The sequence below is a fragment of the Nyctereutes procyonoides genome, unplaced genomic scaffold, assembly GCF_905146905.1.
Source record: "Nyctereutes procyonoides isolate TBG_1078 unplaced genomic scaffold, NYPRO_anot_genome, whole genome shotgun sequence".
NCBI lineage: Eukaryota > Metazoa > Chordata > Mammalia > Carnivora > Canidae > Nyctereutes > Nyctereutes procyonoides.
In genome coordinates this window covers 54,572,617-54,599,245 of record NW_026575126.1, presented here as the reverse complement: position 1 = coordinate 54,599,245, position 26,629 = coordinate 54,572,617, and the positions used below count along the sequence as shown (strand labels likewise).

The following is a 26,629-nucleotide window of genomic DNA, read 5'->3' as shown; positions in this document are numbered from 1 at the left end:
GGAAGAAGCAGGCTCCATGCCGGGAGCCCAACGTGGGACTCGATCCCGGGACTACAGGACCGCGCCCTGGGCCAAAGGCAGGCGCTAAACCGCTGAGCCACCCAGGGATCCCCTGAAATGTAAAGATTATTCTGTTTTACGGATGAGAAAAATCAGGAAAAAAAGTTCATATACTTGAAAGCAAAGGACAATGTAGGGCCAAATCTAGACAAAATTTTTTTAAAAACTAGAATTTATTAAAAATATTAAAAATCAGGAGAACTTGCATTAACAAATCCAATTTCAGCAGCTCTTGAAAGACTGGAAAATGGGGTGACACTGTGCCCACACACTTCCCATGGTGACAATCACTTGGAGCTGAATCCCACCTGCTCCTTTCAGATGAACCCTGGGCCCTCCAGACAGCTACTTCATCCAGGCAGTCACTTTGTCCCTTATTACTAGGAATCATTTGTATTTGAGACCGGAAAGAAAGAAACCACTTTATTTGAAAAGATGATATGGAACTTGGTACATATGCAAAAATAAATTTATAACACAGGCCATTCCTCTGGGCCCCACCCAAGGTCCACCACATCTTGGTTAAATGGTTACCTTGAGACAAGAAACAGGAGTAAAAGGCATAAATCCATGCAGAGAAAATGCATATTGTCCCCTTTCCCCCACATAAGCTGCATATACCTTTGTAAACGTGTTGATTTGTAAATCATGTCCAGTACTGCAGACAAATGTGTTGGGATGAAAGGAAGTCACTAAGATAGCAACCAGGGTGATTTACCTGGCTTGGTTCCCCAAGTTTGCATTTGATGATGAATTCCCACAATGCCCCAGGGGAGGGGACGGGAAGGGATATTCAGATGCACTGGGGTTGGGGATGTTTTTTCCCTCCTTACATCCAAAAAGTCTGCTTTAAAAAAAAGAAACAAAACCTATAGCAAAACTGAAAGGGACATTATACTCTAGATTAATTTTAACTTTTATTCCCAGGATCCTCTAAATAACAGCAGCTTTCAAATCTTAGCTGCAGCTAGCTGCTAACCACCAGGGTCACAGCGAGAGTCTGATCTTTCAAAACCTTGGTTTCTCCATCTATGATGGAAGATATGGGACTATATCCCAGACTCTGCTGATCTCCTTCACCTGCCCCTTGCACTTGAAGATGGTCTCTGATGTCTTCCCAATTGGGCTGGAATGTCCTGGGGTTCTCTGTCTTTTGCATGCCCAGAATCTGAAACAAAAAAGATGCCCTAACCACCTTTAGCAGACACAAAACTAGGTTTCGAAGGTGGGGTAAGTTCTCCTACTGGCTCAGGATCTTGGTATCTTGCATATCATTGTACTCTCACTGCTCCTCAATAAGCATTTGCTTAGCTATCTATCCAGGCCATCCCAGCCTCCTGGAAGAGAAGCTAGCTGAGTTAAGGCCATAGAGGTGGGTGGATGGAACTGGAGGAGTGACACTGAAAGCCAATTCAGACAACAAGTCATTAACTGGTTGAAAGAAATCAGAGCCACGGATTAGGTGCTGACTAGGGTTGGCTCTCCATTTGCTCACACATTTATTGAGTGACTACTTTGCCAAAGCACTGTGTTTTTGAGCACTGAAAGCTGAAAAACTGAGATAGCTTTTGCCTTCAGAGCATACTATAGTAACCCTTTGTCAAGGATTAGAGTGGGAGTCAGCAAACTACTGCCTGGGCAGGCTATTTTTGTAAATAAAGTTTCATTGGAACTTCAGCCAAACTCATTCATTTAGGTACTGTTCCTGGGTGTTTCTTCACTATAACACCAGGACTGAGTCGTTACAACAGAGACCATATGGACCTACAAAGCCTACAATATTTACTATCGGGCCCTTTACCAGAGGTAAGAGATAAGTAACAAGCAAGCCGCTTCTCATGTACATTTACCATATGCAATTTAACTATATGCACTGGTTTAAAACACACAAACAAAAAAACCTAATGCAAGCCAACTTCTTGATTGAGTACAAATGAAAACGGTGATTAGTCCCAACTCATAAATGAAGCCAGTTGTGGGGATCCCTGGGTGGGGCAGCGATTTGGCACCTGCCTTTGGCCCAGGGCGTGATCCTGGAGACCCGGGATCGAATCCCACGTCGGGTTCCCGGTGCATGGAGCCTGCTTCTCCCTCTGCCTGTGTCTCTGCCTCTCTCTCTCTTTCTGTGTGACTATCATAAATAAAAATAAAAATTAAAAAAAAAAGCCAGTTGTGGTGAACCCACACAAAAATGAGGGATACTGTAATTTACAGGTGGTTTAAAGGATATTTTTCAAGGGTAATTCTGAGTATGTTTGATTTTTTTCCCCTACGGCACAGTCTGCAGTTCCGAACACAATGCATACACAGGTTCACTGACTCCACAGCACTTAACAGTAATGTGTTGAAAGAGCTGTTTTAATAGATAAGAACGGTCTGTATGTCATATTCTGCTTTTTTATGTTTTCATTTTTAAACACAGAGAGCTGCTTTGGCACTTGGGCTCGATCAAAGCAGTGTGTTTGCTTTGACACACCAGCTGAGTCATATTAAGTCTTATTCCTTTTAAAGGGAAAGCTCATTAAGTACAGAGAGACGCAGCCTGGCCCTGGGGAAACTACTGGAATTAATGAGTGTTTAGAGTTCTTGCCCTCTCATCCTCAAACATCTTGGATAAATCTCAAGGGGCTGCTGCTGAACTCTTACTGCTGCAATTTACAAGAAAATCAGCCCAGCTTCAAGCAGAAAATGGCAAGGACAGGGGCTGGGGAACAGAGCCTACATACCAACGTGAGATGCTAAGAAAACACAGAGAAACACCGTACAAAGACACTTCAGTTACACCGTGGATGCTGCCGCTGAGATGCAGAGTATGTCTGTTTGGAGGAAAGGCTCCAATTCCAAATTGCTGTTCTTACATATAAAAGGTTTGAGGCGCACCCAATTCCACACTAGCCGATGGATAAATTAGAGGTAGTAAACGTGTGCATACAAAAATCAAACCTGTTTTATAAAGCCCACTGTAGAAGTCATGCTACAAAACGTAATTTGGCTGTATTCCAGAAAATCAGTTGCACTCGGGAAGGAAATTAAACTAAAAGATTAGCAAAGGGTCAGTGGGCGGGCCTTTGCCACCAGCGGAAGGGGGCCGGGTACCGTGCAATCTCATATCCACAGAACAATGCCATGCATGCTTCCAAATGCTCTGAGAATTAAGGCTTGGCACTCTGTCATGAAAACACACACCCCATGGAAAGTTGATGTGCAGCTCTACCTTCCCCATCACAACTCAGGACACAAATTCTGTGGACCTGAGATTTCATTTCAGTACAGCCTGAAACAGCCGGTGAGCAAAGCCCTAATTTTTTATCCATGGTGGTAAAGCATTTTCTTAGATCACATGACCAACTCCCCCCAAAAAACCCCCAAAACAAAAAACCCCTTAAAACCATATGTTGGTTCATTAGGCTGCTTTTTCAATTCCTGCTCCCCAAGATGCTGCCCCAAAGGACAACTAAGTGTCTCCGCTCGTAGAAAAGACATTTTCAAGAGTCAAAAAACAAAATACAAAAGTTAATTTACAACACACTAAAAATACTTGCCCTTTCCCGCCAAAAAAAAACCCAGATAAGTCAATAAGTCGCCCCCCCCCCCCCCCCCCGCCGCGTCTTAGCCCTCTTGCTCGGGGCTGGCCGGCAGCGATTTCCCGGGCAAGCTACTCCTCCATCTGCGCCCAGGCCTCCTCCGCCTTCTGGTAGTACTGGTTGGCCAGCCGGCCCTTCATGGCTTCCATCGCCGCTTCGGCTGCCTGTGTGTACAAATCGCCTGAAGAAGAGCAAAACGGGGCACCAAGAGGTGAATCACCTGTCGTTTTTGCCAGCGCCCCTTCCCCGACCCCTCCCTGAGATTTCTTTAAGGAGCCAAACGACTCCCTATCCCCTCAACCTCCCTGGAACTCGGGTGGACACGTGGTTCCTGCCTGGCCAATCAGAGCACTCCCTCCATTCCCACCAGGCCCGGAGGAATTACACAGAGCCAATCAGACAACCAGACTGCGGCGCAGCCAATCAGAGTAAGCCATCTCAATGAGCTCAGTGATTGGCTTAGGAGGTGGGTGGGTGATTGCATTTCAGCCAATGAGAATCAGGCAGAGGATTTTTATAAGACCCAATTGTGGGAATGCGTGAAAAAGTGGAAGAAATAAACTAGAAGAAATAACGATTATTAACAACCTCATGTCAGCTCTGGAGGGGTTTTGCTTCCAAGAAAATCTGTGCAATGGATACAGAAACACTTGGTTTTCAGAGTTTTTTTGGATTTAGAAATTTTAAATAAGGGACTATAGAATTCCACTATTATTTGCTTAGTTTGTTTTTTTTTAATACCACCTTAAAAAAACTTAAATTTAGGCTCATCCTATGAAATCAGGAGTTCAGTATGTTTATTATATAATAGAAAAAATATACAGATCAGGCATATCAACTAATGAATTGATAAACAAAATGGGGGGGCACCTGGGGGCTAAAAGCCACTGAACCATACATACACTTAAAAATGGTGAATTTGGGGCAGCCCAGGTGGCTCAGCGGTTTACCACTGCCTTCAGCCCAGGGCGTGATCCTGGAGTCCCAGGATGGAGTCCCACATCGGGCTCCCTGCAGGGAGCCTGCTTCTCCCTCTGCCTATGTCTTTGCCTCTCTCTCTCTCTGTGTGTGTGTGTGTCTCTCATGAATAAATAAATATTTAAAAATAAATAAACAAATGAAAATAAAAATGGTGAATTTTATGAAAATGTCAGTTCAATCTTTAAAATTGCAAAACTACCAAACTCCTAATATGTAACTACTGAAATAAGAATGTTCATCTGTATACCAGCTCCATAAAGCCCCCACCTGAACCAGCACCACATGGGCATCCAGGAGGCATACAGGGCCAGTAGGAATCCTTCTTCTCTCCAATGAAAGAAGAGACTCAGCCTTGCATTTTGCTATAATTTCCACTGAGACAGGAATTATGTCCCTTCCAGCCCAGCCCTGCTCCCCATCCCCCACCAGGGGCAGGTCCGCCAGACCTTACCTGATCTCTGTGGGTCCTTCGCTAGCCTGCAGCCACCGGTGAACAGCATCTCAGCCTCCCGGGCCAGCAGCATGTACCGAGGCTCATCTTGCATCCCATCATACTCGCCGCCCTCATCACAGTCTGTCATCTCCAGGGCAGTGTTGTACCAGTGCAGAGCCTCTGGCCAGTCCTGGGACCTTCCAGGAGATAGAGATAGAGAGATAAAGTTAGAGGTTACCATGGCAACAGACAGGAGGGAGGAGGCCCATCAGCAGGAGGGGCAAATCAGGGATCCCAGTGGGGCCACCACCTATGATTCACGACCCACAGTACCCAATGCTATATCTACGGGGTGTCATTCACATTGCAGGTTTAGATATTAAGACAGCAGTCAAGTAGCTTTCCTTAGCAAGATTGGTGTATTACAGAATTTTCCAACAGATGATGTAGAGTATCTTAAGGAAGAGGGCAATATTCCTAGTTTGTATAAAATCACACTGTGGGCTAGCATTTGCAGTGGTTAGAACACCAGCCAATCTGCCCTATGACTCAAGTAGGAGAAAAGGTGGGTGGGGGACCCTCTGCCAAGGCCTCCAGAACCATCCAAGCTAACAGTAACCACTCAGCCCCATCCTATGCCCTCCCAGTGCTAGCCAACTCTGGCTTTCCTCCAGCACAACACAGGGCTCCCCCCAGAAGAGTGGGCTTCTCTCTCTTCAGAGAGAGTGGCTCCACCCCTCAGCTCTCAACTCTTTTTCCCTACTATAGCACATAGAAGGCCAAGCCACCAAGGGCATACACAGGTTCCAATCAAATCTGAACAATGTGAAATACAGAGCAAACAGGGCAGCGGGCTCTTTTTCTTAGATTGTACTAAGCATGTGAGTAACTATTTATAGCACATCAGGAAAGAACAAAGAGAGATGCAGATAAGAAAGTCTATAGGTCTCGTGAAATGTTCCAGGAGCAAACAGCTCCAGTGACTTGCTGGCCTCTCCTCTGAGGTCCTACCTGACCTGGATCTACCCCTGCCTTGGCTCCCATTAACCCATTAAAGCTCCCTCCATGCCAGACTGGCTGGGCCCCTTTCTCTTCCCTGAACATGCCTGACCCTGTCTGCTCCTTGGCCCTTGCACCTGCTGTTTCCTCCACTTGGAGCATTCATTCTTTGTCTTTCCATACCTGATTCTACATTTCCCCAACCTCAGCTCATATGTCACCTCATCAGAGGCACACCCAAACAGCCTACTTCCTACAATTAACTCAATCTCTAATTCTCCTGTTTCCTTATTCACTTGTGTATCATGGTTTCCCCTGGCTAGAACATAAGCTCCAAGAAGGCAGGAACTTTGTGTTATCCAGTGTTGCATTTCCAGGGCCTGGCAAATAGATTAGCCTCTCTAAATGTCTGCTGAATGTATAAATGTAAACAAGTAGCTGGCTGGGATGGGGTTCAGGAGATAACATTGATTCCATTTTATTTCATACAAAGGGCAACTCATTTGAAAATTACCAGTGATATATCCAACAAACTAGGATTTTAATAGTGGACTAGGAGCCACTAAATGATGTGATCTCACTCTTTTCAGCTTTGACCCTCCCCAGTCTAGAAGGGCAAAGGAGAATTGCCCCAAAAACATTATACAGGAAAGAGGAGAAAGGGCCTAATCTCTCCCTGCCCACCCCCACCCGACTCTACACCCAGTGGTCAGGGTGCCCACCCTGCCTCATAATTTCCAATGACTGTTCCTTCCCTGTATCAAACGGTCACTTCTGAGAATGTTGAAACCACATAAATGCAAATTTGGGCCTACATGGGGCCCTGCCTTACCCAGAGCTGGCCCTTAATTAACGCTCCCTGAATGGAAGAGGCTGGAACTGCTTGGAATGAGGAAGAAGAATAAGAAAATGACTATAGCAGAAGCTATAAAAGAAAATTGTGATAGATTTAACTACATGAATATTAAAAACCAGTTGTCCCAAACCCAGTAACAATGGTCATCCAGAGGTACATGTGCCACCCTCCACCCCCCATTGATGATACTCATCTCTGAAAAACATTTTTTAAAAAAGAGAAGCCTATGGGGGTGCCTGGGTGGTTCAGTCCATTAAGCGTCTGCCTTCTGTTCAGGTCATGATCCAAGGATCTTGGGATTGAGCCCAGCATAGGGCTCCCTGATCAGCAGGAACCCACTTCTCCCTCTCCCTTTGCCACTCCTCCCACTTGTGCTCTCTGGCTCTGTCAAAAAAATTTTTTAAATCTTAAAAAAAATAAGAGAGAGAGAGAGAGAGAGACAGAAGCCTATGCCTAAGAGTTGACAGCCTTAATACTAAAAAATTCTTAAAAACAACCCCCCCCATCATCTTGAATAAAAAGCAAACAAAGGCATGAAGAGAAAACACACAGAGCAAAGACTTCTTAAGGACCTCAGAAACAAATACTCAACGCCCACCTCCAGGCCCTCCCACCCAAGCCCTGCTTCCCCACTGCAATCAATGGGCGCCGGACAGGTCGGCATTTGACCTGACATAAGCAAGTCATGTCTTTTTTGTTCACCGCCTCTCCATGCCAGTATGGCTCTGAGTCCACGGAGAAGCAGGCCAGTACATAGCGGACTGGAGGAGAGAGGAGAGGGGAGAGGGCCCCAGATTTGGCCCTGTCACTTACTAGCTATCTCACCATGGGCAAGTCCCTTCGCTTCTCAGAACTAGTTGAGTCACCCATACAATGAAGCTAAAATATACTTGTTCTATGTCAGAGAGAAGTGTCGGTTCATGCATTCAACCACTAACCCAGGCCCTGCAATAAGTGCTGGGATTCAAGAGATGCAGGACACCCGATTCTTGCTCTCAGTGAAATAAAATCACACATATATAGATGTGGTCCAAATAGAAGAGGCATTATTGTTACATAGTAGAATTTGATAAATCCTTGGACTGCATATGTAATACAGGCAGGATGTCACATAACAAGACATTTTAGACACTGAGAGCTGGATATGACCCAGCCACAGTCCTGACTTTCCTTAAACCCAGGGAGGGGAGATAAGACCTTGACCCAAAGAGGAGGGAAGTTCCAGGCTGTTCCAACCTTGTAGGTATAGACAATGAAAGTGCCCACCCTGCTTCCATCCAGAAAGCCAGGGCTCCAGAGGACAGCAGGGGTATTTGAGATCCAAGGGGTGCCACAGGGCTGAGCAATGGGTCCCATGACCAGTTCAATCCCCCAAATGATCTTTACTGTTGGGACCACTGGGACTTCCCACTGGCTAAGCCTAGGAGATGAGGTGAAGCTGGGCTACCCTCTCTTCCTCCCACTACAGAAACCAGTCCTGGCATCTCAGCCTGAGGGACAGCTGGAAAAGTGCTGGCACTTGCAGAGCCATAGTCTCCAGGAGACTCAGAATCACCCTGAAAACTCATACCAAGACTGAACCACTCCTTGAGCTTGCTTCCTTCCCTCCTCCCTCTCAGAAGTGAAAAATAATACAAATAAAAGTAGAGGGGCACCTGGGTGGCTCAGTGGGTTAAGCAACCAACTCTTGATTTCTGCTCAGGTCATGATCTCAGGGTTGTGAGACTGAGCCCTGCAGGCTCTGTGCTCAGTGGGGACACAGATCCTCTCTCTTCCTCCCCACCGGTCCCTCCTCCTACACTCTCTGTCTCTTAAAAATAATAAATAAATACATACATACATAAAAAGTATTCTTTGGGGCGCCTGGGTGGCTCAGTTGGTTAAGCATCTGCCTTTGGCTCAGGTCATGATCCCAAGGTCCTGGGATCGAGCCCCGCATCAGGCTCCCTCCTCAGTAGGAATTCTGCTTCTCCCTCTCCCTCCCCGTCCCCCCCACTCATGTTCTCTCTCTCTAATAAATAAATAAAATCTTTAAAGATATTTTTAAAAATAAAAGTGTTCTTTAAAAAAATAAATGAAGGGGATCCCTGGGTGGCTCAGTGGTTTAGCGCCTGCCTTTGGCCCAGGGCCTGATCCTGGAGTCCCGGGATCGAGTCCCGCGTCGGGCTCCCGGCATGAAGCCTGTTTCTCCCTCTGCCTGTGTCTCTGCCTCTCTCTCTCTCTTCTCTCTCTCTATCATGAATAAATAAATAAAATCTTTAAAATAAAATAAAATAAAATAAATAAATGAAAATAATCACCCTTAAACCTTTTATCTAGGGATAAACACTCTGGATCAAAAGAAATCTTTTCACATAATGGCTAAGATGTCTGTCATTTATCTCACGCTGTATCTCCCAACACCGTGAGTACTATAGGCATCATCTCAATTAACCCTTACACAACCACCCTGGGATACAGGTTCTTTAATTATTCCTACTTCACACAATGAAGAGACTGACTTCAGGGAGGTGAAGTTAACTTGTCCCCAGTAGGCGGGTCTAGGGGAGCTGAGCCCAGAACCCGGGTCTGTGCTGATACTGATGGGAGGTCCCCACCTGCAGCCCAAGATCCCACCAGCAATCCCTGAGTGACAGCCACAGTACCTGTCTGGGCTGAGATTCTGGCCGGTGTCAAAAGCCCGAGCCACCAGGATCATGGACTGTCTGTCGCCAGCTTCAGCTGCCTTCAGTAAGTATTCGAATCCTTTGGTTTTATTCTCTTCTGTCTCCTGTCAGTACAAACCAAAGAGGGGGAGAGAGACAGAGATGAGGCAAGGAGGAATGCAAGCTCAGCCTACTCTGGCTCACTGTACTCCATCTGCTCCGATTCCTCCAGAGAGCTACATCATTTCTTGCCTCCAGTGGGGCTCCCTGCTTCAAGGGGGTGGTGCTTGAGTGATTCAGTCAGTTAAGCCTTTGGCTCAGGTCATGGTCGTTGGGGACCCAGGATTGAGCCCCATGTCAGGGTTTCTGCTCAGCAGAGGAATCTGCTTCTCCCTCTCCCTCTGCCCCTGCTTGTGTGCTCTCTCTCTCTCACTCACTCTCTCTCAAATAAATAAAATCTTTAAAAAAATAAAAGTTTTTATTTATTGTTTAAAGTTTTTAACAGCTTTATTGAGATGTAATTCACATACCATATAATTTATCCACTTAAAGCACATAATTCAGTGGTTTTAGTATATTCACAGAATGTGCAACTATCACCATTATCAATTTCAGAATATTTTCATTAGACCAAGAAGAAACAAAAAGATCATACCGTCCCACTATCATCTCCCAAATGCCCCTATCCCACCCAGCTTTAAGTAACCACTGGCCTAGAAATTGCTCTATTCTGGACACTTTATATAAATGCAATCATACATTATGTGGCCTGCAGTGACTCGTTTCTTTAACTTAGCATAAAAGGTGGCAGCCCCAGTGGCACAGTGGTTTAGTGCCGACTGCAGCCCAGGGTGTGATCCTGGAGACCCAGGATCAAGTCCCAAGTCAGCCTCCTTGTGTGGAGCCTGCTTCTCCTTCTGCCTGTGTCTCTGCCTCTCTCTCTCTCTCTCTCTCTGTGTGTATCTCTCATGTATAAATGAATAAAATCTTAAAAAAAAAAAAACTCAGCATAAAGGTTTTATTTTATCAGTGCCTTGTTCTTTTTCTGGCCAAATAACATTCCATTGTATGAATACACCACATTTTATTTATCAGTTGGTAGATCGTATCCACCTTTTGGCTATTATGAATAATGCTGCTATGAATATCTGTTACAAGTTTTCAAGCAGATGTGTGTTTTTATTCTCTTGGGTAGATACCTAGGAGTGCAATTGCTGGATCACATGTATCACTATGCTTAGCCTTTGGAGGAATAGTCCAATTGTTTCCCACTGTGGCCACACCATTTTACATTCCCACCAACACTGCACATTCCTACCTGCTTCCATTCTGCTCTTTCAAGATCCTTCCAATAGCAGCAGCCACAGAGATGCCTGACCAAGTCAGGTCACAGTACTCTCTCAAAAGCTGCTCCATGGCTTCTTATCTCACTCAGAGAAATCCCAAACCCTCATATCAGCCCACAAGGCCCTTCCCAATCTTCGGGCTTCAAGAAGCATGGCAGGAACCACCTGTTGTCCTCAAATCCATCCTCCTCTGCCACATTTTTGCCGGCACTTGGCTGACCACCTGAAGACCACATTTCTTAGCCTCCCCTGCAGCTAGAACCTGTGTCCTAATACAAGAGGCCTATCTAGCTACTTTCAGTTACATTCCCTGTCATATTTTTCCCCAGCATATTAGAATAATGCCTGGCACAGGAAGTGCTCAATAGAGGCTATTTTTAATTCTGTTGTAAGATTCTTATTTGTTAATTACAGTCTGTTACTATGACCTTTTCCACCTGAAGTCTGGTCCTTGAGAGCAGGAACTTAGGACAGAGCCAAGTGTAGGAGAGTCTCAAAAAGAATGTGCTGAGTGAATAAATGTCTTAGCAAGAAAACAACTACAAAAGTTGCAAAGAAAGCAGCATTGAACGGGATGTCTAGGTGGCTCGGTCGGTTAAGCATCTGCCTTCAGCTCTAGTCATGATCTCAGGGTCCTAGGATTGAGCTCCACATTAGGCTCCCTTCTCCCTATACCTGCCATTCCCTCTGCTTGTGCTTTCCTTCTCTCTGACAAATAAATAAAATCGTTTAAAAAAAACAAGGGTGGCATTGTAGAAAATGGGTGATGGGCTTTGTAGAGCACACAGCGGCTTCTCCGGGCACATGCCCACCATTTTACTTGCTAAGCCAGAAGCCTGCTGGGACACAGCTCACTTCCTTCCTGCCTGCCCTATCCTAACCGCGAAGCTCTGTCCAACCACACTCCTGCTAGGGGAAGCTGCCAGAGTCCATCCCCCAGAGAAAGGCCTTTGGAAAGCCTACAGATGGGGAAACTGAAATGGCTTATAAATCCCTTTACAGAGTTGCCAGGGTGTGGTTTATGTAAACAGCTTGAGGTCACAAGGAGATTTCCCCCAGTCCTGGCCCCTCACCACTCATTCTGGGCTCTGAGATTACTTTATTCAGCCCTCAGATCCCTCTGAGTGTCCTCTCTGTGCCAGGCTCTGCGGCAGATACTGGGGCAACAGGCCAAAGGCAGCAGTATGCTGCAGCCAGCTCTACAGTCTCGTGACAACCAACTGTGAGATTATCAACAATTTTTTTTTCTTAAAGATTTTATTTTTTTTAAGAGAGGGAGAGTGGGGGATGGCTTAGTGGTGGAGCATCTGCCTTCGGCTCAGGGCATGATCCTGGAGTCCCAGGATCGAGTCCCACAATGGGCTCCTTGCATGGAGCCTGCTTCTCTTCCCTCTGCTTATGTCTCTGGCCTCTGGCTCTCATGAATAAACAAAATACTAAAGAAAGAGAGAGAGAGAGAGAGAGAGAGAAGGAGGGGCAGAGGGAGAGGAAAGTAGAGAATCTTATGCAGGCTCCACAACTTGTGCAGAGCTAGCACGGGGTTCCATCCCACAACCTGAGATCATGACCTAAGCTAAAATCAATGCTAACTGCTTAATCAGATGCATAGTCAACTGAGCCACCCAGGTGCACCTTAAAGATTTTAATTTTAAGTAATCTCTCCAACCAATATGGGGCTCAAACTCACAACTCGGAGATCATGGCTGGGTCCCTTCCACCCCTCACCTTCAAAGAGACATCAGCCAGGATGTGGTGGGGCAGCTGTGAGCACATGAGCCCCAGGCCCACGATGGCCTCCAGTTCGCCCAGGTCGGCTGCGTGCTCCAAGTGGAAGACGGCTGACTCGCGGTCCCAGTCCTCGCCCTTCTCACAGAAGCGTCCACCCTCATGGTAGCGCACCATGGCTAGATGCACCTGCCACACAGACTTAGGTGTTGGCTCAGCTGCCTGAGCACCTGCACCCCAGGGCCACCCAGCCAGCCTGCAGGAGGAACCGTTAGCGGAGTAGAAGCGTGGGCCAAGCTCTGGGTCAGTGGCAAGAGGGCTCTGAAATGGGCATCACTGGTACCTTCCCCAGAATGGACTTCCCGATTTTCTTTTCAAGGTTCAGAGTATTAAGCCTTTGCACTTCCAGGGCCACAGCAGAAGGTCTTGACAGGTGGAGGCGGGAGGGGTTGAGGAGATTCCACTTGTCCACGCAGACCTGAAGGAGAGAACCAAGCACAGTGGTTTACAGGCCAGGGAACAAGGGACGGGGATGCAGGTGCCACCACCAGCCGTCGGCTGCTCCTACTGCACAAGCCTGGCTGGCAAGATGCAGAGGGCAAGCCCTTAAAGGTGTCAAATTTTCTTGGACAAACACAACTCCATTTCTAATCCCTCAAATCCTGCCAATTTATGGGCACAGAGAGCATATTAGAGCACCAGGACACAAAGGCTAGCAGAATGCACTGCAGCAGTTCAAAGTGCTTCCCCTTCATTTATCAGGCAGGGTTTGCTTGAGGAAGCTGGACACTAAGCTGCCCCCTTGGCCTGCGACCCATACATCAGAAAAGTCTGACTTTAGGCCCTATAGCACACCCACTCCGCTTTTCTCTGGGAATCAACAGGATGCTTTGGGGAATGGGTTTTGAAAATGTGTCATGTTCCCAGTTAAAGACGCTCTTCCAAAGGTCCTTACAGGACAGAGCCAGGCAGCTGTGTGTACATGCACACTAAACATCCTGCAATGTACAGGACACCCCTCATGACAAAGAAGGGCCCAGCCCAGAATGTCAGTAGTACCATGGTTGAACAACTCTGCTCCACATCATGCGGAGACCTTGTACCATGTGGTAAATAAATACCGCGGGGTAAATGATCTACGTCCGGACAGAGCAAAAGCCAAGCCTGCTGGGGCTATCGGGGAAGGTTCTGTAGGAGGTGCCAAAGGGGACCAGTCTGGGGGAACAGGTAGGCTTTGAAGAGATGTGACCACAGTGGGGAAAAGGAGCTGGCAGGTGGGACACTCGCCTTAGCAAAGGCTGGAAGGTGAGAGGTTCAAAGCATGTTTCAGAGTCAGCAAGAGAAGGGCTCCTGAGGGCTGGTCTTCCTACATCTGCCCGATAACAAACTCCTGAGATGCTTGTTGGAAATATTTGCCGGCTAAGCTGGGGAAAGCTGCTAGAGATCTCCATTTTCTCATATGTAAAATGGGGATGAATAATGTTAGCCTGTCTCATTGGGTGGTTGCAAGAAGTAAATTAACTAATGCTATGAGGTTATACGGGCATTACTTTGACATGTGAGCTGTGGCCCTTATAAGCCCCATCCAGGACAGGCTACCCTGTTCTCTATTCCTCTCCACAGATCCCTACTAGATCAGGGCCTCAAAAAGTATTTGCCAAAGGGACTGGCTCCTTTGCAAAAATCTTCCATTAGCTGGTGGTATGTGAAGTGCCTGGGCAGACAGCAGTGACACAAGGGAGGAGAAGCAGAGGTTAGAAAATGCAAGCATGCAGCCATGACAAGGATGCCTTGGGGCGCATTACCCGTCCAGAGCTGCCCAGGCTGTCTTCGTCTGACTCGTACTTCCGGTTACCGTTTGAGTGGCCCTGAGGGAGGAGAAGGGCAGAATGAGTCACAGAGCAGCCCTGGCTCCCAAGAACTGGTCCCCACCTTCCCTCCATGCAGGGGACTCCAGGGCACTCTCTTTCCAGGGGCCCTTCTCTTAAGGGACAAGCCTGCCTCCTAGGAAGGGCAGCTGGAACTCTTGGGTGCCAAGCAGAGAGGATGCTGAGTAACAACGCAGGACTAATAAGCTGGTGTGCCCACAGCCTTCCTCTCACCCTCTCTGTATGCACAGGTGGAAATGACTCAAAGGCACAGGATCGTGGCAGACAAGCACCAAGAAAACGTCCTTCCTCTTACCAAAGCTCCCATAACAGTCTTATTTGTAGTAACAAAGCTGAGACCAAGGGATTTCCAGCAAGACTGGCGTGGATGTTCACACTCAACTCTGGGACACGTCAAAACCTCTAAGTGGAAGCCATTGCCTGAGCCACCCTCACCAGGATGCTGATGGGTTGCCTTGGAGACCTTTGGAGTAGTCCCCAGGAATGCTGGAATACCATGTGTGGAATTGGGCCCTTCCACCTATTCTAGCACTTTTCCAACCTACTACCCAGCATCCTCTTTGCCCAGCAACCAGAGTTTCCAGCTTTGCCATAAGAGTTGTCCAACATTTTCAACCCTGTCTAATCTCTCACACTTGCCTTCTAATTTTTTTTTGTTCACATTACCCTGTTTTATCTTCTGTCCTGCATTTATTTTTATCTGAAATTATCTCATGTATCAATTTACCTATTAGGTTCTCAAGATCCACTCCTGCCCTCCCCTCCCTCCACCTTTCCATCCTCCTGGACAATGAGGCAACAAAACAGTCTGGTCTCATTTCCTGGGGGTTCCTTACCTGTTCTCGGGGCTCTGGGTCATCCAGCTCACCCCGCTTCTCACTGGGGTATCCACTGTCTCCACTGTTCTCAGAGTCCTGTAGAGAAAAGATGATCCTAGGGTCTCAGTGGTCCCTTGAGTGGTGGTGACTTCTGGACAGCAAAGCCAGATTTGCTCTCTCTCCTTTGTCTTATCACCTCAGTTAACATTCTCTTTCCTCTGTCCTTGCTGGTTGGGTGACAAGAGACCAGTACAAAGTAATGGCAAAGAGCTCGGGCTCTGGAGCCAGACTGCCTAGGCTCAAGTCTGAACTTTGTGACTCACCCGCTAGGCCCTGGGCAGCAGTTTCCTTGGCCATGGGATTCATTAGAGCACCTACACTGAAGGATGAAGATGAAGTGAGGTATTACCCACTGAGTGTGGATCAGAGGAAGTGCTACTGTTAACAGCAGCTCACCCATTTCACAGGCAGAAAAACAAAGGCTGGTTTCTGAGATATGATCTATGGACACAAATGTAGCACTGAGAGTAAGATTTACTACAATGAAGCCCTCTGCCAAAACTGTGACATATTTTTTGTTCTTCTAGATACTTCAGCAGTTCTAAAATTTCAATCATTTGTCCACCAGCATCCAATTCTGGCCATATCCACATGTCACCTGCAACACTATTTAGCTCATACTTTTATGTTTTCTTTTTTGTTCTCCTAAGAAGTATTTCAAACATGCCACTAAGAACAGAGAATACTAAATGAACTCACATGCACTTATCACTTAACTTTGTCAGCTCCTAACATTAGGCCCTAGTTCTTCAGATCTTTTAAAGATTGATTGATTATTTATTTATTTATTTACCTAATTATTTATTTGAAAGACAGAGAGAGAGAAGAGTGGAAGGGACAGAGGGAGAGGAAGAGAGGCCTAGGCAGACTCCATGCTGAGTGCAGGGCTCAATCTCACAACCCTGAGATCATAACCGGAGCTGAAATCAAGAGTGGCTCAACCAACTAAGCCACCCAGGTGCCCCACCCCCCAGCCTAGATCTTTTATTTTTATTTTTACATTTTTATTTATTCATAAGAAACACAGAGAGAGAGCAGAGACATGGGCAGAAAGAGAAGCAGGCTCCCTGCAGGGAGCCTGATGTGGGACTCGATCCCAGGATCCTGGGATCACGACCTGAGCCAAAGCAGATGTTCAATCACTGAGCCACTCAGGTGCCCCTAGATCTCGTATTTTATTTTAAGATTTTATTTATTTATTCATTCATGAGAGAGAGAGAGAGAGAGAAGAGAGAGAGAGAGAGAGAGAGGCAGAGACACAGACAGAGGGAGAAGCAGGCTCTATGCAGGGAGCCGGATGTGGGTCTCAATCCCAAGTCTCCAGGATCATGCCCTGGGCTGACAGCGGCACTAAACCACTGAGCCACCTGGGCTGCCCTAGGTCTTTTATTTTTAAAATAAATCAAAACATTACTGTTAAAATCCAGACCTCTTATGCACTCCTCCCTACCCCAGCCTGCTCCTGCTCCAGGTAAAAACCACTTTTGTGAATTTATACTTATCATTTCTCTATAGATAAGCCATTTTTCCTTTACTTTAATAAATATATATTTAAAAGAAGGTTGGTGGGGCACCTGGGTGGCTCAGTAGTTAAGTGTCTGCCTTTGGCTCAGGTCATGATCCCGGTGCCCTGGGATCAAGCCCTGTATCAGGCTCCCTACTCAGTAGGGAGTCTACTTCTCCCTCTCCTCCTGCTCCTTCCCCAGCTCATGTTCTCCGTGTGCGCTCTCTCTCTCTCTCTCTCAAATAAATAAAATAAATAAATAAATAAATAAATAAATAAATAAATAAATAAATAAATAAATAAATAAATAAAAGAGGGGCAGCCCTGGTGGCCCAGTGGTTTAGTGGCGCCTTCAGCCCAGGGCCTGATCCTGGAGACCAGTGATCAAGACGACGTCAGGCTCCCTGCATGGAGCCTGCTTCTCCCTCTGCCTGTGTTTCTGCCTCTCTCTCTCTCTCTCTCTCTTTCTGTCTCTCATGAATAAATAAAATCTTTAAAAATTTTTAAAAAAATAAAAGAATCTTGATGTCACCAGCGTAAATGGATCAGTCTTAGTTGTGGGGGGGGGGCGCAGCATGCAAACATTTACAATGGAATCCTTGGTCTCTGGTCTGGCCAGGGATCCTCCCACCCCAAGGAGCTGTGTATCCTGAAAAGGCCCTGACCTACAGACTTCTCTTCCACTTCCCCCAAGACTTTTGTTCTGTGTGAACTGAAAAAATATTCTGGTTTCTTTTTTTTTTTTTTAAAGATTTTATTTATTTATTCATGAGAGACACAGAGAGAGGCAGAGACACAGGCAGAGGGAGAAGGAGGCTCTCTGCTGAGCAGGGAGCACAATGTAATGCGGGGCTCAATCCCAGGACTCCAGGATCATGCCCCAAGCAGAAGGCAGACATTTAACTAAGCCATCCAGGTGCCCCCCTAAGTTTTTATTTTGACCTGTAATATAGGTTTTCATGAATGCAAATGCGATGCTTTAGCTTCCTACCACGGAGCCGCCGGGAGGCCGCTGGAAACCTGTCCTGTTTTTCCAGCCTGAGAGCATCATATTGGACTATGCTATAAAGTTCCTTGTCTGAAACCCAGGATAGCTCCCTTCCCCAGGACAGCAACCCACACATACTTGTAACCAGACCACCCCAGGGCTGAGCTTGCTTGACATTTACCAGAAGGTTGCATTATTGGTAATTTGGATTCCTTCATCTCTAACCATCTTTGGGAACTACAATGGATCCAGCTCTTCTCAGATGACACCACTGCCCTGGGCAGGAGGCTGTGTGTTACTTGCAATCCCCTGTGCCCTCTGAGCAGTGCCTGGAGTAGACCTGGGCTGCCTGCCTCCGGATCTGAGGATTCAGTGAGTCCATTCCTCCTAGATTTGCTCCCTCAGTCCTTCTCCACCTTACCCGGTGGTTGTCCAGATGGTCGTGCTCTCGGGATGCCATGCTGTCAAGGTCGCTGAACACAGGCCAATCTGGGCAAGAGAAAACAGAGATAATGCACTGGCTCTAACACTAGAACTGTTTAAAAGAGCAACTACATACAGCTGAGAGCTGAGTGCACCTGTCAACAGGCCTTTTTGCATTAAAGTTTTTTTTCAAATATTTTATTTATTTGAGAGACAGCAAGAAAGCATACGCAGCGGGGAGCAGCAGAGGAAGAGGGAGAAACAGACTCCCCATTGAGCAGGGAGCCATTTCAGGACTTGATCCCAGGACCCCAGGATCACAACCCAAGCTGAAGGCAGATGCCCAACAAACTGAGCCACCCAGATGCCCCCATTTTAAATTTAAGAAGGTGCAAAAATAGGAGAAGAATGTTGTCAGCACCAGGGGGGCTATAAGTCTTCCTTAAGAGCTTATTCAGAGTTGGGGTGCCTGGATGGATCTGTCGGTTAAGCAACCAACTCTTGGGTTTCAGCTCTGGGCGTGATCATAGGGTCATGAGATCGAGCCCTGCATCGAGCTCTGCGCCTAGCACAGAGTCTGCTTGGGACTCTCTCCCTCTGCCCCTCCCCTACTCTTGCTCTGTGAAATAATAAGCCTAAAAAAAAATAAGAAACAAACTTATTCAGAGTCTGCCACTTGCCAGCTCTGGGGTCCTGAGCAGGGAGTTAACCTCTGTGCCTCCGCAAAACTGTAATACAAATATACTTGCACAATATGCATAGAAGCACACACACATGGGCCACAGTTGGCCTTCACTGAGGTGCAGGTATGAAGGAACCACAGCCATGCGTATATTTGGGGCCCAATGAGTAGCTACAAGTCGGGGAAGCCTCAGATGGCTTAGCAGCCAACCACCTCCTTCCTGGTGGTTTCCAGTTTCTATCTCCCACCCTGAGCTTCCACAGCTAAACCTCATTAGTTTTCTTTCTTACGTGGTTTTTAAGAATGGTTTTTCCATTTTAAAATGGTTGAAAAAATTAAAAGAACAGTAACCTGAGATATGTGAAAATTACCTGGAACATAAAACTCAAATGTATTTATTGGAACAAGGCCACACCTATTCATTTGAGTACCGCCTATGGCCACATTCATGCTGCTAATGTGGAAACCATATGTTCTACAGAGTCTAAAAGATGGACTCTCTGACCTTCTAAGAAAAGGCTGTCAAATCCTGCTTTAAACTATACCCAAAGTCTTCTCAGGGTAAGGGCTAAAAGGCTTCTTTGACATTTGACACTAAAATCTTCATCCTGTGCTCCTCCGTGGCCTTCCCCAGCTGCATAAATGGCCATACTACCCTTGAAGTTCTTCAGATCAAAACCCTAGAGGCAGCCTTGCCTCCCCTCTTTCCTGCAGATCCCACGTCCACATCAGCAAACTCTCACTCCAACTTTGGGAATAATGATTCTGCTTTTCTCCTCTGACCTACTCATGATGCTCATTGATTTCCTAACATTGAATAACTCTCAGAAGCCTGTAAAAACTCTATTTGATTATGACAGACTATTCTTTTAGGATACTAATGGTTCTGTTCAGACCTTACTTAGAATTCCTATATTGTGTATTTATAAGTGAGGCTGGAATGTAGGTTTTCTTCTTTTGCTGTTTTGTTAAATTTTGGTATAAAGGTTTTGCAAGTTTCACAGAACACACTGAAAAATATTATGCTGTTTTCTAAAATAGGGGTTGTTTTTATAGCATTTGGATGACTTGCGTCTTAAAAATGTATTCAGTGAACTCACTCATAAAACCATCTGGGCTGTGACCCTTTTTGGTTAGCATGTCTGATTTCCTAACATAAGCGAAAGCCAGTTTAGCGTGTTCTTTCTGCTGCCTGTCCCCTCCAAGCACGATGACCAAGGACCAAAATGTCACTCACGGAGGTGGTCCAGTTTCTGGCTTTGTGGTGTGGCCGAAGATGGGGAGGAAGGGAGAGAGTCAAAGGTCACATCACTCATGTTCTCATCTCCAGAGTTCTCTGAAAGGCGAAGGAGCAAGGGAGGGCGACTCCCAGAGAGGGTCCTGACTCGGGGGCTCCCACACTTTTCCTCTGTCCCCCTCAAGATGGTCTTGGCAGACTGCTGGAGAATTAATAGGTACACCCGTGTCACACAGAACCTTCTGGGGAGTGAAGGGTTCTTCCAATAGCATGTTATTCACCTGAACCCTGAGGCCCTTTCAGTTGATAGCTCCCATACATGCCTGCTTAGGGACTGGTAGAAAATCTAAAAATAACCAGTGGGAAATTAACCCAAAGGCCTCTAAAAAGGGGCATCTGGCATAAGAGCTCAAAGCCGGCCAGCACTCCCAAAGTGCTGATCACAACTCTAAGCCTTAAGCTGGGGAATGCCTGCTGACATGCATCCAGAATCCCAAGTTGGTCTTTGCCAACAATTTCTTGCATCTGATCAAGGTAATAGGAGAGGGAGTGGGTACATTCTGGACACAGCAAGGTGCCCAAAGAGCCAGGTCCAAGTCTAGTTCAGCCATTTGTCAACACGTCATGTGAATACACATACCACACACCTCTCACTATCTGTACACTCTTGGTCTCCTCACTCTGGTCAAAATAGGTCCAATCAAGCAGACCCCAGTTATTGTGTTAATAGGGACACTTGGAAGGGTTTTGTGCACTGATCTGGGAGGGATGAGGGGCACACAGGGGGTTGAGGTCCTTCTGTCCCTGGAACTCTTCAAGTAAGTATCACAGGGCTTGGGCTACCATCACAGAGAGGCATAGCTTACTGGCTTGACAGCAGAAGGGCTACGCAGGTTCCCCCTGGGCACTCACCAGCAGCTTGGTGTTCTGATTCACCGCGTCCCTCTCTCTGGGTGAGAGGTCAAAGGGAGCGAGGCCCATGCTCTTGCAAATCCGGTTGCAAGCATGAGAGTAGAAGAAAAGTGCCATCCCCCGGACACCTGTAGACAGAGCAAGGGAGTCTAGAGCACCACTTTGCTTTGTGACAGAAGCAGGGCAGTGAGGGACACCATAAATGTGGCAAGAGCAGGCGTCGAATCCGCTGAAGTGTTGGGCGTCAGGTGTCCTAAGCTTCCATCCCCACCATCTTGGAAAGGCCAACCTGCCACCTCAGCTGGTTTCCCTGGGTGTCCAAAGAGCTGGGAGATTTTGGGGGGGGGGGGGGCAGAAGGACTGCGGTCTCCACGGAAATGAGCTGGCTTTCCCCACCTACCTAGGTTGCCATCTCCGAAGTCAGTGCCCCTTTCGGTGTGGATCTGTGGGTCAGTGTAGAGGTCGCCCACACCCTGGATGTCTACCACAATCAGCTGATGCCCAGAACGCTCAAATGTGAAGTGGCTGAAGGCCTAGGGGTTGGGGCGGAGTGGGGGAGACAGGAAGAGTAAGGTGACTGACGGCAAGAGACCAGGGTGTGGCCTACATGGACACAGGTCATCCACCACCAAGGAAGGGGCTGTAACACCCCAGCTCTGCCCGTAGTGGGGCCTTTCTTGCCACGAAAGGTTGTACAGAGGAAAAGACAAAGGAAGGGGGCCTGTTTAATCCTGCAGGTACCTTAGGTCTGCTCACAGAAGCTGGCTGGGTTGTCTCATGAGACTTGAGGACACTTGGAGGGGAGACCTCATACCCACAGGGACCCTCCCGTCTAGGGGCCTCACCTGTGGTGTCAGACGCAGGTTGTCATCGCGAACAAAGCCTGAGTTGGAGTTGTACTTGATGTATTTGCCCTCGATGTAGTGCTCCAGGTGGAAGAGCGGCTTGCCTGGTCTGTCCTTCAGCTCTACCACGCACATCTGCATGATGTCCACCTGGTCGGTGGGGAGCAGGTCAGGCAAGAGACAGGCGGCACTCCCCTCCAATGGCAGGCCAGAGCAGAGGGCTTGGGAGAAGCCGGCCTGCCTGGGCTCCCACCCTGGCTCCATTAGTTATCAGTTCTCTGCAGCTGAAATTTCCAGTTGTCCCCAGAATCCACTCTCCCCTTTCCTTCTAAGAATGAAAACCCCTGTGATGGCCTAAATGTGCCCCCCCCCAAATTCATATGTTGAAATCCTAACCCTCAAAGGTGACAGTATTCAATGGGGCCTTTGGGAGGGGATTAGGTCATGAGCAAGAAGCCCTCATGAATGGGACTGGTGCCCCAATAAAAGTGACCACACAGAGCTTCCTTGCACTTTCGCTAAGTGAGGACACAGAGGAAGGCACTGGCTGTAGACCAGGAGAGGGACCTCACCAGAATGTGACCATGCTGGCACCTTGATTTTGGACTTCTCAGCCTCTAAAATTGTAAGCAATACATTGCTGTTATTTATAAGTTGCTGGGTCTGGCAGGGGGGAGGGGCAAGATGGCGGAAGAGCAGGGTCCCCAAATCACCTGTCCCCACCAAATTACCTAACCTTCAAATCATCCTGAAAATCTACGAATTCGGCCTGAGATGTAAAGAGAGACCAGCTGGAATGCTACAGTGAGAAGAGTTCGCGCTTCTATCAAGGTAGGAAGACGGGGGAAAAAGAAATAAAGAAACAAAAGGCCTCCGAGGGGGAGGGGCCCCGCGAGGAGCCGGGCTGAGGCTGGGGCGAGTGTCCCCAGGACAGGAGAGCCCCGTCCCGGAGGAGCAGGAGCTGCACCAACCTTCCCGGGTGGGCGGAAAGGGGCTCGCAGGGAGTTAGAGCAGGACCCAGGAGAGCGGGGATGCCCTCGGGCTCCGGGGACACTAACAGACACCTGCGAGCGCAGGAGAGTGCTCCGAGCTCCCTAAGGGCTGCAGCGCGCACAACGGACCCGGAGCAGCTCGGAGGGGCTCGGGAGCGGCTCCAGGGAGGGGGCTGCGGGGCGGGAGCGCGAATCCAACAGCGAAGGCCCCGGAGCACAGGACGCCAGGACACAGCCCAGGATCCGGCCTCCCCCTGGGACAGGCAGAGGCCGGGAGGGCCCAGGACAGCGAGGACGCTCCTGCCCCGAGCTGAGCAGATCAGCGGCACCGCCCCGGAGCCTCCAGGCCCTGCAGACAGAGAGCACCGTAGTTCCTGCGGAGGCTGAATCCAGGCTTCCAGAGTTGCCATAGCAACTGCGGCTGTTCCTCCTGGGGCCCCACGGGGTAAACAACCCCCGCTGAGCCCGGCAGCAGGCAGGGGCAGAGCAGCTCCCCCAAGTGCTAACACCTGAAAATCAGCACAGCACGCCCCTCCCCCAGAAGACCAGCTGGACGGACCAGTGATACTCCCCCGTGTTCCAATACAACTTGTTTTTGGCCACTCTGCACTGAGCAAAATGACTAGAAGGAAAACCTCACCTCAAAAGAAAGAATCAGAAACAGCCCTCTCTCCCACAGAGTTACAAAATCTGGATTACACTTCAATGTCAGAAAGCCAATTCAGAAGCACTATTCTACAGCTACTGGTGGCTCTAGAAAAAAGCATTAAGGACTCACGAGACTTCATGACTGCAGAATATAAGTTGCTGGGTCTGTGGTATTTTGTTAGAGCAGCCCAGAGGGACTCAGACAAGTCCATGTGAATTCCAACAGGATGTACGGCCATCCAGTGGGAATGATGGGGCTCGGCTTCCCTTGCAGCTAGGGGTGGCCATGTGATCAAGCCCAGTCAATGGGGAGTGAGCAGCAGTGATGATGGAACTCTAGCCTGCACCCTCCTCCTCTGGCCTTCCCGAGGCTGTAGAGCGGACATCTGCCAGTGAGGCCAACCAGGTCACATGGTCCAGGGCCACACCCCACAGGAAGGCAGAGTAACAAGACAGGAGGAACCAGGCTTCTGGATGACTTAAGGAGGTGAGGCACCAGCGCACCCTGAGCACCCCACCAAAGTGGGACTGTCAGGTGAGAAAGAAGGAAACCATTTTGCGCTAGCACTCATTTACAGGTCTGTACACTAAGCAGCTTAGCCTGTATTAGCCTTCATTCACTAATACTGTGAATGTAGACCACCTGCACCCCAGTTTCCTCAACTATGGAATGGGGATCTCACACTTAGTGTGAGGATGAAATCTGGTGATACATGAAAGAGTCCATCAACACTTGCTGACATTAATATTACTAGTAGGGGCCCCTGGGTGGCTCAGTTGTTGAGCGTCTGCCTTCAGCTCAGGCTGTGATCCTGGGGTCCTGGGATCAAGTCCCATATCAGGCTCCCCACAGGGAGCCTGCTTCTCCTGCCTACATCTCTGCCTCTCTTTCTGTGTCTCTCATGAATAAATAAATAAAATCTTAAAAAAAAATAATGATATTACTAGTAGATACAACTCTAGAGCAATATACAGTAAACTATAAAGAGTCTCTCTTTGCAATGGGGAATTATGGGGAACTTAGACATTCCTTGCTGAATTTTTTTTTTTTACCAAGTACAGGTTTAATCTATATGTAGAAGGAAATGTGTAAATCCCATGAATGGTTTGTAAAATGGGGTTGGTAAAACCTGAAACACAACCCATGGCACCCCATCCCCCCCTTAACAACACTTAGTATAGAAGGCTCTGGGTTTCCCAGGGAAACAGCCATCTAAGGAACTGTCTGGCTGGATCATTAGACAGGCAGACAACAGCTGCAAAGGTTGAAGACATCCTGAGCTGAGAGCGTCCCCAAACTTGGCCTCAGTTCCAAGAACCAGCCTAAGGGGAAGGAGCAGCTGGTTCTCAGAGGTTCCTACCCCTAATACTGGCTCTATCCCTACAAGGAAATCTATGGCTGGGCCACCTGCTTGGCCAGTGGGCTCACTGGGGGAGGGGGAGCTGGAGGTGTGCAGCCATGGAGGGATGGCCGGTTCTCCCTCGGACAACTACATTCCTTTCCCTTCCTCAATTCAGCCAATCACATTATTTACTGAGCACCTAGGCACTGTGATAGAGTGAACAAGACAGATAAAATCCCTGCCCCTGGGGGAGAGAGGCAACCAAAATATTAACTATAGGAACAAGTCTCCTTTAGACAGCGCTAACTGCTCCAAACAAAAGAAACTAGAATAGACAGATGGCCGTGACAGAGGACAGTAGTAGAAGGGCTACTCCATTTAGGATGGCCTGAGGTGGCCTTGCTGAGAAGGTGACATATGAGCTGAGACCTGAACTATGAGAAGGAGCAAATCATGCAAGGTTGGGGCAGTGGAGAGAGGCAATGACAATGATACAGGCCAGGGGCACAGGGCAAAGGTCCTGAGGCAGGAACAAGCTGAGGGAGGAAGAGATAGGAGGCCCAACGGGATGTAGCAAATTACTGAGGAGGTCACAGACCCCATGGGTGGGGACTGTGGGTTCTTGTGTCTACCCCAAGTGTACCTAACCAAAAGCCGTGCAAACAGCAGGTACTCAATAAATTCTGCTGGATTCTTGGAAATGTGGCTCTCCCAAGGTGCCCAGGAGACAGTGTCATATTATCTAGTAGGTATTCAAACAATGGGAGAGCTAAGCTATGAATTTGGCCAGGGCAGAGACAAGGAGTGCTGTTTCTCAAATGCCTACAAGCAACAGGAAATTCTGCTTGCCCCAGGGTCACTAAACAACCTGGGGACTCAAGTGAAGGAGCCAACTGGGCAGGGGCCTGGAATGCCTGGATTTGAGCCCTGGCTCCCAAACAGGCAGGTCACTTAACCCCTTTGAACCTGGGGCTCCCAGAGGGCAGACATGTTATCCATCCTTCCCTCCTTCTGCTTTTTCTTGGGAGCCACCAATTTCAGGCTACATAGTCTGGGGGAAGGATCCACACTGCTGCCTCTAAGGGTGAGCACATGGCTCAGGCCTACCCAATCTGCATATTCCCTCCCCTGGCTATAGTGATTGGCTCAGCAACAGGCACCTGACCTAGTCAGAGCCAATGAAACCCAGTTCTGAGACTTTCATTGGAACTTCTGGGAAAACAGGTATTGTCATGCCACCAAGGTTTCTGAGAAGACAGAAAGTGAGCCTGCAGGTGCCAGTGGTCGACACACCACTACAAGTGGAGAAACTGCCTGAGTGATGCCACACAGAGGAACACCTCAGCTAGAGATGGGGGAAGATTCTCAACATCCTGTTGGGTTCTGGATCTGTCCATACCTGTGGCCAGCCCTATTTATCAGTTACATGAGGCAATAAATTCCTTTTTAGTATTGAGCCCACTTGAGTGGGTTTTTAACATCTGCAAACAAAAATCCTGACTAACAGATCCCATCTGTAAATGGGATAAAAACACCCTAACCTCAAACAGCCTCAGAGCTCTGTTTTTAGGAAGAAAGGACTCTTTGCACAGAGTGTGTTTGGCCCATCATGCTCAATAGAGGATGGTTGTTACTAGGTACTGTTAAGACTGTGAAGGG

General features: G+C 47.9%; 1 protein-coding gene across 2 annotated transcripts in view; it reads right to left on the bottom strand.

Moving 5' to 3' along the window:
* Positions 1 to 468: 468 nt before the first annotated feature.
* The window catches only part of EEF2K (eukaryotic elongation factor 2 kinase), a 65,502-nt gene continuing 39,341 nt past the window's right edge, over positions 469 to 26,629 (bottom strand). The window contains exons 7-18 of one of the 2 annotated variants that reach the window (XM_055340343.1): positions 21,988 to 22,137; positions 21,543 to 21,675; positions 21,143 to 21,270; positions 20,231 to 20,429; positions 18,310 to 18,377; positions 15,355 to 15,432; positions 14,435 to 14,497; positions 12,973 to 13,107; positions 12,630 to 12,818; positions 9,559 to 9,683; positions 5,077 to 5,255; positions 469 to 3,825 (exon numbers count right to left, since the gene is read on the bottom strand). In XM_055340343.1, the coding sequence (XP_055196318.1) occupies positions 3,716 to 3,825; positions 5,077 to 5,255; positions 9,559 to 9,683; positions 12,630 to 12,818; positions 12,973 to 13,107; positions 14,435 to 14,497; positions 15,355 to 15,432; positions 18,310 to 18,377; positions 20,231 to 20,429; positions 21,143 to 21,270; positions 21,543 to 21,675; positions 21,988 to 22,137 (1,557 nt within the window). In that variant the 3' untranslated portion in view covers positions 469 to 3,715. Of the gene's footprint in view, positions 3,826 to 5,076; positions 5,256 to 9,558; positions 9,684 to 12,629; positions 12,819 to 12,972; positions 13,108 to 14,434; positions 14,498 to 15,354; positions 15,433 to 18,309; positions 18,378 to 20,230; positions 20,433 to 21,142; positions 21,271 to 21,542; positions 21,676 to 21,987; positions 22,138 to 26,629 lie in introns of both variants that reach the window. The other variant, XM_055340342.1, reaches the window with a different exon arrangement.